At 37.0% G+C, this 13444-nt stretch overlaps 1 protein-coding gene across 1 annotated transcript; it reads right to left on the reverse strand.

Annotated features, from left to right (window-relative positions):
* Positions 1-1803: 1803 nt before the first annotated feature.
* LOC132140262 (transcription factor HES-7.1-A-like) lies at positions 1804-3188 on the reverse strand. The gene is made up of 3 exons (XM_059549069.1): positions 3020-3188; positions 2804-2899; positions 1804-2694 (listed from the first exon to the last, which is right to left on the reverse strand). The coding sequence occupies exons 1-3, from the start codon at positions 3062-3064 to the stop codon at positions 2194-2196; spliced, it is 642 nt and encodes a 213-aa protein (XP_059405052.1). The 5' UTR covers positions 3065-3188; the 3' UTR covers positions 1804-2193.
* Positions 3189-13444: the final 10256 nt, after the last annotated feature.

The following is a 13444-nucleotide window of genomic DNA, read 5'->3' on the forward strand; positions in this document are numbered from 1 at the left end:
AATGTATCGAATAGGCTACAAAATTTTTTCCTAAATGCAGAGAGAGGTTTAAAAGTGTGTGCAAAAAATATGTGTGCAAAAGCAGTATGGTTTTGGATTCCTAATATGGTTTTTAAGGAGTATGTATATGGAAATGTAAACAATCCACCTCATATTATTTGGAACAACTGACATATTTTGGTCATAAATAAAGGGACTTGCTATATCAGTGCTACTAGAGAAGAGTACATCCAAATATAAAATATTATTCCTTCTAATTTGTTGTTATTGATTTATTTTTTTTTTTTCCTAAGACCTCTCTGTTTTACTTTTGTGTATATGCTAACCATTTCTGTTGTTATTTATCAGCTTCTTTATTTATGTAATTGTATCAGTTTGTGAATATTTCAGTCACTGGAGTTAGTTTAAACATTATCTTTATATTGATAAAGCAAGTCATAAATTTAACCCCAATCCTAAACTGTTTACATTAGGATTACACCTTTTGTTACCTTCTTCTAGAATAAAACACCATATTATTAATCTCTAATATTAATCTCTAGTAATATTATATGTATTTATAGGTATTTATTTGTTAACAAAAGAAAGAAAAAGAAAATAACTAACCAGTTAATGGTTCGCAATGCCAGTAGATACACAAAGATGATTTCTACTAAGATGCTTACATTTCTGAAGGTGCCTGTTTTACATTTGGCCTACATTTATTCACTAAGTACTCTTTTATTCCAAACGATTTACAAATAAGGAATACAGCGATTCATCATAAATCACCCAAATTCCCGCAAATTAGCAAAAACAACATTGAGCAGGCAACATATTTAAATTCTTCGACATCAATTATAATTTTTGAGCTTTAGCATATTTACAAAATTCTTAGCCTAAACAATAAACAAACTTGTGGACAATGTGAAACATTATAACAACCAACAACACTAGAACTCACCATTCCACTTCCACTTTTTATTCATTTATCTTTAATTGTTTTAATTTTTTTGTGAATTATTAACAACCTGAAATGTGGGAAAGACATCTGACATTCATTCCCTGGCACATTACGGTTTATTGAGTAAAGAAATTCACGCTTCTCTGATTCAAAGGGATGGAAATGCGCGTGCCAGTCGTTGAGTCATGTGTTCTTGACACTTGCAAAAAGACTTGCGGGAAACGATGTGTTAAACCAGGTAACAGTTTAGCCTTTTGTCTTCATTAGCATCTCTCTTATGTCTTTCCCAAGAGTTCAAAAACAGCAGAGGAGAATCAAATTGATCGATTTTGAAGTTGCACAGTGTCCAAACAGTTAATCCTAGACTTCCCTTTGCATGCGCTCACAATAATTTTTTATTGATTAGATATCAAATGGAAACACTGTGATCTGAGACATAATGTAGCAAACAGAGTCAAAAGTTTACCACAGCCGTTGGTCACTCACTCTTTATAGGCATGTCAATATCTTTGTTTAGGAGGATGTCTCCAAGGTGCCAAGGCACGTGGCGCCTTTTCGCACTTTTTATTTATTAGCATGAGCAGACAAATGAGCAGAGGAAGCCGGAGGTGTCAGAACAGAAGTCGTGTGGAAGTGTGCCGGCGATTTGGCGCCTCAAAAACTAACACTTGCGCGTCACATTTGGTCGCGCGCATTTCAAAGGGTTTGATGATCAAAGTAGACTGTGAATGTTCGGCGCGTGCTGAAAGCGATGTTAAATGTTTGATCTTAAATCTTCATGAAATCAACGATTAATATATATATTTAAAATTCAAAAGTAGATTTAAAAGTAGGCCTAATAATAAACAAATACACAAGAATTTTTCATTTTAAAATTTTAATGATGGAATGTATGTTTCAATCCCCCAAATATACAACTATAAAAAGGGAATGTCATGAATAAATAAATGTGCAAAATAGAAGAATACATACATCGGCTATGTATTACAGATGATCATACACCCAGTACATATCATGCAAAAAAGAAAAAAAAGACCAAAAAAAAAATCTGTGTAAAAAATATATTGCATAATTTATCATACACTATTTACACATTTTACAAATCCAACGTGATGTCAAATGATAAAATCATTACACAACATTTTTGGAAATAAACATGTCTCTCTGCGACCTATAATTTAAAAGAGATGAACCATGTTTAATGATTACACAAGCCCAGTATATTGAGTCCATTTCTCTGTAAATGTGTCTCAAGGCCAAGGCCTCCAGACTGCCTGGCTGACTGGTGTCTGGTGTTGAGAGGCTGGTGGGGATGTCGAATGCAGTGTGTTGGAGTCTGTGCTTCTGAATGGAATCCTGTTCAGATGTGGCAAAACATTTCTGCAAGCTGTTGCAAGTCCTTGTTTGCAGACAGAGTTCTGCTGCAGATGATGCTGTGCATTTGAATCTGGAACCTGCTTTCTGGACGAGTTCTGGATTCTGACAGGCACTCGGATGGTGGGTGACACACATGGCTGGGTCAGACGCTGACACAGTATAGCAGTTACTGAACCATCCAGTCCATGGGCCTTACCTTCACCTGACAGGAAGCGGGCCGCGTTCTGAAGACACGATGAAAAGCCGTCCATAAACTGACGCTTTTCTCCTCCTTTCACATCTGTTGCTTTCTTGGCCCGAGCGACAGAGTTTTGCAAAAACAGGACGGTGTATTCCAGGATCTCTGCTTTCTCTATTCTCCTTTGAGTGGGACTCTGCAAAAATATGAGAGGAGGATTTAGAAAATCACACTTACCTGGGAACATAGATTTATAACTAAAAGATGACATTATGCTGAGAAATTAAAAAGTATGTTGTTATTACATTATGCTCAGGGCCTTGCAGAAGCAGTGTTCTCAGGCTCTCCAGACTCCGATTCATCCTTTCTCTTCTTTGTCTTTCTACCTGAGGTTTTAACAGCTGCAGGAAACACAAAAGACCAATGTCAGTGGACAGGTCAGGTTATATTAAAATACACATGCCAGTCTGCTGAGTGTGACCTCTGTTTGTTAGAATGCACAGAAAAAGATATATATTTACCTTTCTGTCCATTTTAATGGTCTGAGTATCTCTGAGGATTTTCATTCCACGTTTACTCCAAACAGTAGTTTATATCAGATGATACAATCCTTTAAAGGTCCAAGTTGTCTTCTATAAAGTATGCTGGAAAAGAACTATCTTCAACGCGCACTGACAAGTGTGAGATGCCAGGCTGAAGCTGCGCGCACGTATTTATAAGCCTTCGGCGCGTGGTTGACAAGCCACGCCCACTCTCTGTCACAGACCAATCAAAGAGGCGCAGGGCTTTAATGCACTACTTGCTCACACTCACAGCTAAAAACCTAAGAACGAAACACTAAAAAGATATAGGGTATAATATTGAAAGTCATTATAATATTAAAGCTCATTTTGTGTACATTTAATATTAGAGACGGACAGAAGTTTAAACATTAGATCGAGGTCATTAAAACGTGTTCGCATTAGGGCTGTAGTGTGTTGGCATACTAGAAATAGGGCTATTTATTTTTTCCAATTACGTTTGTGCAGTTGACTGTAGTTAGCTAACATATAATCTGCACTGAGACATTAAGGGCAGCCTTAGATCAAAAGGTCTGATGGAGCACGCTCACTGACACCTAGACTTCCGAAGGCACGTGTGTGCATGAGAAAATAGGTGTCACGCTGACAGTAAACGTGAATATCAATAGCCCACGCGCCGCTGGACAGACATGAGCTACTTTCTTTTACTTTTCAAATTCTTATTTCCACTGTTGCATTATATGTGCGTCTAGCTGTGCATCAGCTTGGTTTCGAAATTTAGGCTCTTTAGCATATTTTATATTTCACATTCCTTATAAACCGACATGTGCCAAAAATGTAAAGCAGCTTGAAACAGTCACTCAACAACAAATAAAGCTTGTGTCACAGTGATTTTATTTTTTATGTTTACGGTGGTTTTAATGAATAAACAATAAACAATTAATTTAAATAACCCTTGACAGGATTATAGGTAATGTTAAAGATTCAAACGCGCCTTATTTAAAAGAATTTTAAAATCGAGAAAAGAACAGGGCAAGTGTTTGCACACTATGCGTAATAATAAATGGAGCAATTGTATTTTCATAGTGTCAGTCTTGTGACTGCACTTTTGTAAATAATATGTGTGTTTTGCTCAAAGACTCAAAGTTGTAGCATATGGGTGTGAATCATTAGGGGGTCGCAAGGAAACGTGTGCTCACACCTCTTTATAATTCAGGTGGGCGCGTGCCGCGTGGCAACTTCACACCTGTGAACAGCGCAAGAGTGAGTGAATTTGAAACGTGTGCATTTTTAAGAGCGCGCATGTGAAATGCAAGCAATCTTGGTTTCTTGATTATTCATGGCACTGAAATCACTAGCCTATGTGAATCTTGTTAATTAATTTTCTGAAGATACATCTCTTCTTCTTATCGCCAAAAAATTCGCTCAACGCCCTCGAAACTGCAAGGATTGATTTAACAAGATAGAACATGTCTAGCCTGATGGTTCTCGCAGAGATTTACGGCAGTTTGTTCACTGGACAGCCCAGTTGGCTATTAGGTTCTTGGACATGACCAGCAAGAGAGAAAAAATGGTCACTTAACCACTTGGTCAGTCCAGTCAGCTGCCATCCTTGCTGTCCTCTATATGTCCTTTGGTAATGCCATTGCATGACTCAAGACCACTAATAATCACTCATGATTCTTTTACTGATATTACTTTTTGGGATATGCGTTTCAAAGAAAGGAAAAGTTAAAAGATAAAACAAAGACATTTACCTGTGATCATATGAACTTCATCTCCACAAGGCTAACTAAGTTATAGCAGTAAGTTAATGAACTGATGCAGAGACGCAAGTTATATGGCAAAACACTCAATATTGAGACTATGTGAACGCTGTCTGCTTTTCTCATGCACTTACATGCCTACTAAAGAGTAGCGTGGGAACCTTCTCTTTGTCTGCTGATAATGTACAAATTCTAACAGGTAATAAAAAAGGACTGAGGTGTCTCTCCGTGTTAGGTGAGATGTAAGTTGTTCGTGTTACTAAGAGAGCGTGGGTTAGGGGCGCTGCTAGGAATTTTTGGCCCCATGACTAAAAAATCTAATTGGGCCCCCTCTGCGCAGCTGTTGTCACCACATCTCTAGGACCTAACTGTCCCATCAAAAGCTTAACATAACTCTAATCAAAGGCTTGCAACTGTCTTGCTGCTTGTAGTTCAATACTAGTACTAGCACAATATTTACTGCTGGTGATTTGTAAATGCAAATCTGCATACAGTATGCAGTTCACTATTTGATGCAAGATTAAAAGCCACCATAAAAATGTCCTTAAAGCAACACTATGTAACATTTTTTTACCTTAAAATAATGTTTCTAAAATCATTTCAGTGGTTCATTTTGTAACAGGGTTGTAACAGGGTGAAAGGCACTTATGCCTCCCTGGAGTCCCTGGAATGATTCTAAGTCATTAACACAGTGGTAGCTAATTTATATGTAGTTTTCAAATTGAAATAATCATTAATTCTTCTCTCTTTAGACCAAATCAATTAAGCTTATGAGAAATTCTAATCAATCTTGAAAATCTTGAATAAATTAGGACAATTTTCATTTTTGGGTGAACTTTCCATTTAACAGAAGTGAAAAAGGAGCAACTTATATAAATATAAATATATATATATATATATATATATATATATATATATATATATATATATATATATATATATATATATATATATATATATATATATATATATATATATATATATATATATGTGTGTGTGTGTGTGTGTGTGTGTGTGTGTGTGTATTAAAGAAGCACAATAAGACAAATACAATAGAGATACAAATTAAACTCATTCTTCAGATACTGTAGGTTTTACTTAACATATATACATTTATTTAACGCCTTTTGTTGGTTAAAATTAATGACATAGATATTTAATTTGGAATGCTGTCCTTTTCAGACGGAAGGCATGCATCAAATACTGACTCACGTTCAGTTTTCACACACCTGTTCACGTTCACTTAATCCATAACCGACTGTATTTACGTGAGATAGTCTACACAATAAACATCTGGACTGCTGTGTGTGTATTTGAGCGCTGAGAACTGATTGCGCGCTGTAGGCCTATATAAGAACTGAGGAAATGGAGCGCGCGCGCGCGAGAGAGAGAGAACTTCAGCGTGATTCCGCCTATCCGGGCTTCATTAATTTTAAGTTAATCGACCACTAATTGTGACTCGTCTGGTCGTCTGGTCACCTCATCCCTGCCCTTCGGGGGCTGAGGCCATTGTTTCAGATTGCTAGTGTTTTATTATTTATTAGCGCGCCGTGCATTGATTGACTGTCTGCAACTAACGAAACACCGTCACTGATGAGTGCGCTAGGGCAGGACCAAACCATTTCATGCAGATACAGGGGGGTAGTCGGTCAATATGGATGTTTTATTTTTTCGTCAATGGTGATATTTAACTTGTATTGCCAAAATAAGTAAAATCAAAAGATCATTAATTTTATTATTATTTGAAATATACTCGATGATGGTTTATATAGTGTTTAATATAATACAATTTTTTAATTAGTTTTTACCTATTTGTTGGGCCCCCTGTCAGCCAGGGGCCCTTGGAATTTTCCTAACTTTTCCCCCCTATACGGCGCCCATGCATAGCATGGGTAGAAGCTAATTCCCATCGTAGCACTTTTGAAATGATTGCCTGTTGGTTATGGGCGAAATTTAAATATTTACACAATTGCACGACCTTTGGATGCCCTTTGTGCGACATCCCTGTAATAAAAGCCTAACCGAATTAAAGTTACTTTAGGTCGGGGAAACCTCACTATATGCACGTTGTGACATTTTCTATCACTGGAACATTGGCAAATAATTTTCTTGGGGTTCTTCATTGCAAACAAGACAGCAAGAGTGTCCACTATAGTAGTCTAACGCAAGCCAGCCGACCTAAAGGCTACTGATACACCATACGTATCCTCGTCTCGTCTGCTCTTTTCTCATGTGCGAGCAAACACATCGACCCTCGAACTATAATGGCCCTGCACGTGCCATTTGCTTTAATCTTCACCGTGTGTATGCAAAGGTTTAATTGGAGTCGCTGAGTACAATCTGAAGAAAACCATGGAGAAAAAACTTTTTAACAGTCTTATAGGAAGGAATATCAACGTGAAACTTACGCAATATCACACTAAATTCATGACCTGGTGGACGGCAATTTATAAATGGCTGATCGCAAACACCTCCGAAGTGATGAAAATGACGACTATATGTGAACACAGTCTGCTCTAGAGTTCTCGTGGAGTGAAGCGTGGGAACTGGGAACCATCTCTGTGCTCAGAGAAAATGTACAAATTCTGACAGGTAATAAAAAGAGTCGAGGTGCCTGCAGTCCGTGTTACTGAGAGCGAGGTTAATAGCTGGTTCCCATCATAACACTCTGCCAAAATAGGCCTACCTCTTGTTTGTCAAGTTTTAAATATTTACACACGCGCCCCAAAAAATAAACCAGTTGGGGAGACCATGGACAGTTGTAACACTTTTTGCAATTTTTAGCAATACATCAAAAAACATTTTTACTGGAATAACCAATTTGTTATATTATAAACTTCAATCTGTCAGCTGCTGAAACAATGTGTTTAAGTGGGTTTATGAAATATGTACAGGTTGCAAAATTGATTTTAATACAGTCTCTCCACTGTTACAACCGTCCCAGTGTACAGGGACGGTTGTAACGCATGTCAGGGACAGTTGTAACATGTCTAAATCTGCATAATGAATCAATCATATACTCAAAATAGAAAATATTATTTATCAGTCATGTTATTGTGACTATTAATTTCATGTTTTTAAGTAATGATTACCTTTTTCACACAAATAACACACAAAAAGAGGATGAAACGGTCAAATTATAATGCAAGAAAATTGTTTATTGGGTAGAACACCTTAAAAAAAGGTTAAACATGAACTCAAACATTCTCAAAAACAGAGGGGGGGGGGGGGGGGGGGGGGCTTGGTAGGCCTAGTCTGAGTCACAGTTGTGGCAAGTGTAAAAATGGAGTCCAGTACTCTGGAAAGTGTCTTTGATCCCTGGCTCCTCTTCTTGTGGAATCGGTGCAGGGTCACATGGCCACTCCCCTGACTGACTTTCCCTGTCTGATTTCATCGGAAGCCCTTTCCAGCACAGGAAATGGGACTCCCCTGTCTGTCTTCCTCTTTCTGATATTTGGCATGCTGTCTATCACACTGACTATCTTTATATAAAAAAAGATAATTACCTTCAAATGTGATATGATGACATTTTACATTTAATTTGCAATGCACATTGTACATTTTACTTTTAATTTGCACATTGAAGGGAAACTATGCAGTTTTTTTAAGCTTAATTAGTTTTTAAAATATAAATTAAACTTGGTTGGTGATACTGGGACAGTTGTAACGGGGCGTTACAACCGTCCCAGTACCACCAAACATGTTTTCATGTGAGCTAGCTTGACTGCAGTGTTGGGGAGTAACTAGTTACATGTAACGGCGTTACGTAATTTAATTACAAAATTAATGTAACTGTAATTAGTTACAGTTACTACGAAAAAATGAGTAATTAAATTACAGTTACTTATGAAATTTTTAACGATTACAAAGGGGATTACATTTGAATATTTACACACATCCACATACAGATTTAATTGATTTCTTTCCCAAATTGCACTGACTATTCTGAGACATACCGCCCTAATAATTTCCGGGATGCGGAAATACAGTCTGGTTCGTAGAATCCAGTCATAAAAACGGAATGCCTAACGCGGACGGGATATGCCACATTTTGGATGACTAAATCAAAAGTAGGTCAGTACACTTGAATCAAAACATGACATGGACTAGTGTCTGTGAATATTAAGCCCCAAAAATGCAATATATGCACGTTCTGCGTGTCTGTGGAAATCAGGTGCGGACTGGACACCGGGAGAACCGGGACAATTCCCGGCGGCCTGGCAGACGATTTTGCCCGCTATTTTAATATCATTATTGTATAATTGCCTGTCGAATGTACTAAAGCGATCATTTGCGAATCCGTTTGATAATTAAATCTCTAATAAATCAGGAAGTGTTAGTCATGACTCGCGCGCTCTCCGTGCCTCCGCCAAACGGTTTGGATCAGACTCAGAGTAATCAATGTGAGAGAGAGAGAGAGAGAGAGAGAGAGAGAGAGAGAGAGAGAGAGAGGAGGGAGAGGGAGGGAGAGAGAGAGAGAGAGAAAGAAGAGTGGACTGTGGAAGCGCACAGCTGGAGCAGAGAAGCAGAACTATACTGTTTAGGGTTTCAGGTCAGTTTCATCTGTAAAGATGCTTTTTTTTCTTTGTTTTTTTTATTTAATTAATCAAGCAGCAGCACGTTGCTCATCAGTCATCACTCAAAATACTATATAAAGGACATCATTATTATCTGTTGTGATGTTACAGTAGTAATTTAGCTGAAAAACAATCAGATTTTTTTTATAGGTTTAGGGGGAGCTACGACAGACAACAACACAACCCTTACGAAAATTAACGTTTTAATATATTTCTATAAATCCAGAGAAAATAGTTACTATTGTTTAACTGTGGTAACTGTATTTGAGTTGATGTATATGCTTTTATTCATTATTCTTTAATTTTCACAAATTTAGAAAAGTAATCAAAAAGTACTCAAAAGTAATTAGTTACATTACTTTAATAAAGTAATTGAAAAAGTTACACTACTATTACATTTTAAACAGGGTAACTTGTAATCTGTAACCTATTACATTTCCAAAGTAACCTTCCCAACACTGCTTGACTGCTAGTTTGACACTTGTTAGCCATTTCTATTTTTAGCTTACAAAACAGTGATTCTAATAATACTTGTTTGAATTCATAGACATTTGATCCTATAACAGCATCCAAAAAAGTACATCAGAAAGAAAAGTATTTTTTTTTACATCAGAAACAATCTTTTGTAGATAACTCCGTCAGGAAGATTCAAATGTGGCTCCCTTTATGGCAAAAATGGAGGGAAACTAACTGAGCATGTGCATAGTGAGTGTCATCACTCTAGGTTGTTTCTGATTGGAGGAATTCAAGGTGTTACAACCGTCCCCTGTTACAACTGTCCCTGGTCTCCAGAATAAGAATAGCTTCATGCAGAGAAGGACGTGTGCTCTTTCACTTCTAAACGAACGGGTCACAGTTTCCCACGGGAATCGCACTCTCAGTAAACTGTGCCTCAAATCATTAAGCGCATAAGCAATAAAATAAATAAATGAATAGGCTAAACATAAAAGCTTTTCATCATTACTAAATAATTTGTTAAAATGTGTGTTTTATTTCATAAATTTTCTCTCGATCAAAACGGGAAAATGTATGTAGCCTACTTCGGTTTATGCAAAATGCCCAAATTATTAATGCAAAAAAGGTTCTATATTTTGGTTATTTATTCCTCTTTTTTCCCCCAAAGTCACGTAGCTTAAATTGTTTTTTTCGACTTTTAAAAAGTTTTAATAAATGTAACACCTGCCAATAAATTACACCATAATACCCAGACTATACCATAAAGGACTTAATTTACCATAAAGTTGTAATTTAGCAGGTTATTTGTGGAAAGGTCACATTTATTAAACATTTTCATAAAGACCACATGTATTTTACCTATTAATATCTTAATACATATGAAATCAAAGTGCTTCTTTAGAGCGAAATTGGAACGTTCGGCATTACTGATTTGTATAATATTACAAACCTAAGGCGGATCTTTATCAACATATGAGCTAGGGCTATCTTGTAGCACAATGGGAAGTTTACTGAGGTCCCCTAGTGGGCAACCCCTGACACACACAAACAAGCGCGCGCGTGCGCACACACACACACACACACACACACACATATATATATATATATATATATATAGCAATATATACTTGTCTTTAGACCTCTCTGGATTCGCGTATAGGCTACTATAGTATATCTCTATGTCGATAGAGAACTAAAGGTCTATTTGCCATCCAGCACTATAGGTCAAGTGGTCACTAACATCAGCCTCTTAATGGTCCTCATCGCATGTCATTACGTGTTTTTCTTTTATAGCTGAATAGTCCTTACAATTATGAGCATTTATGAATCCATGCATTTACAAAATGTAACATATTCAAATCTTTAATTTTCAGATTTTACGCAATTTCCATGTTGGTGGGACAAACTCCTGGACATGTCGGCAAAATTTCAACCAAGTTCAACTCGTTGAGCTGATCGTTCCCTGATAAATTATATCTAAGAACTCTTCTTAATGCTACTCCTCCATCAGCCGGGTCCATTTTAATATTCCCTCTGTTAGGCTATGGGTCATTGTTCTAGAATTTTTGATCACGTTTTCTTGCCCAGGGCTTGTCCATTCAGACGACACGTGCTCACAGCATGCCTGAAAGCGTGGCTAATTCACACCTCTTTTGAACAGGCGTTCAGGTGCCGAAAGTTTCCACGTGCCCGTTTGCTCTGTATGGTCCAGCAGGTGACCGTGCGCTAACTGGTCGACGGCCATCAGACTGTGCGGACGTAGGCTATCAGGAACCAACATGGTTTCTTAATGGTTTTGCATTGAAAAAGGTGAAATGATTCTATACTGCAACACTTTGTATATTCCATAGAAAAAACAACTTCATATTCCGATTTTCGTCAAAATCTATTGGGGGCGACCTAAAAGCCAATTAATAATTGTTTTATTAGTTTTGTAAGCTTGCCCATTTCACGCCATGTCTTGACCATGTTCTGATTAGGCTACAATTAAAAGCTCGCCAGCGCCAAATTGACTGTTAAACAGACTTGTCAAAAGAATCATAATAATCATAATGGAATTATGAGCAAAGGTGCCACCACTCTGCTCTACCAAACATTAAATTTTCCCACGTGATATTCCTTAAGGTTGGTCATGATGCCCATGCAGGGGTCAAAAATGTATACAGGCCAGTAATTTATACAGGCAAAATTGTCAATTTATGAAGAGCATCATGTCTTCGATTTGACATTGTTTTTAATTGTAGGCAATGCCAAGGATTATCAAGTGGCGTTTTGCAACATCGACTTGCTTTTCTCCTTGAAAAATATTTGTCAGAATTTATTTTATAGACTTTAGAACTATGAAATATTTTATTTGTTGAAAGAACACTCACAGTCGAACAGCGGAAACTCGGAACAAGAGCGCATAGCCTATGTCCTGCAAAGCTTTAGACTAACAAATATGAACATAGTTAGCTTTCAGTAGGCTATATGCATATAAAGTATACATACTGAATTACGCATTTTAAGTTCAAACCAGTTACCTAGGCTATGTTTATTTGGCGTTTATTCGTTTTTGCACTGCATCGATACGAGTGTCGACCCGCTTCAGGTGTGAAGGCAATGCACGAAAATCGTTGAGCATCTAATGAAATTCTAAGCTCTTCCGAGATGTTTGAGTAGTCTGGCGGTGTTGGTGTGAGTGTGTTCGTTTTTACACATCTGTTGTGCCAAAATATTCTGTTCCCACGAGAAAAATCTGAAGTGTCCCATAGCACCTACACAGGGTTTTGGTTATACGAAAATACGCTTTAAAACAAAACAAATAGTGTGAGAAATTAATCATAGAGCAACATTAGCTAACTGTCATGTAAGCTATCGAACAAAACACAGACAAGACTATGGCATCTGAAGCTAAAAGTAGAAAAATAAAAATTATACACACACACACACACACACACACACACACACACACACACACACACACACACACACATATATATATATATATATATATATATATATAATCAACTTTTATCGTCAAGAATTATATTAAAACACAAACTTTCAGGAAAAGTGAAACATAATTGTTTGTTAACGTATCATATAGTTATATCTGGTGGGTTTGAGCTCGTAATCTGTGAAAGGGAGGAGTGTTGGCAAACTAATGGTGTCAATTTTGTTTTCAAAATACACTGAAATGGCCTTGTATTGACTTTTTGGCGCAATAAAACGAACAAACGAGTCCATGAAATCATAAGCGTTCTATGACTACATTACTGGTTATTCTAAGCAATCTTCTAATGGCAGTAGAGATATATGCAGTTTTCATTGTGTTAATTACTGTTTTGAGTACTTAGAAACGCGCTTACAAATTAAATGTATTATTATTATTATTATTATTATTATTAATATCCACACATAAAGCTTCATATAGGCTAAGACAGAACTGTTGTAATATTTTACTGTTAAATAAGTTCGCTGGAACAAAATGTGTGGTAACTGTCAACTTAATCGATTTATAGTAGGCTAGTATTTTATCTTGGAATATATTAATCCGACCATACGGTTAGAAACGTCATTGACACCTTGTCACCAATGACAAGCCAGCATCCCCAATAAAAGGAGAGTTTCCGAGGACATTTACC

The sequence above is a fragment of the Carassius carassius genome, chromosome 5 (genome assembly GCF_963082965.1).
Source record: "Carassius carassius chromosome 5, fCarCar2.1, whole genome shotgun sequence".
Classification (NCBI taxonomy): domain Eukaryota; kingdom Metazoa; phylum Chordata; class Actinopteri; order Cypriniformes; family Cyprinidae; genus Carassius; species Carassius carassius.

What these genes read in the sequence shown, in the direction of transcription:
- LOC132140262 (XM_059549069.1), bottom strand. Translation starts at nt 3,064, where the DNA reads ATGAAAATCCTCAGAGATACTCAGACCATTAAAATGGACAGAAAG. An exon ending in CCATTAAAATGGACAGAAAG is followed by an intron (nt 2,900 to 3,019) that starts GTAAATATATAT and finishes TGTTTCCTGCAG; the next exon opens with CTGTTAAAACCTCAGGTAGA. An exon ending in TGCAAGGCCCTGAGCATAAT is followed by an intron (nt 2,695 to 2,803) that starts GTAATAACAACA and finishes ATATTTTTGCAG; the next exon opens with AGTCCCACTCAAAGGAGAAT.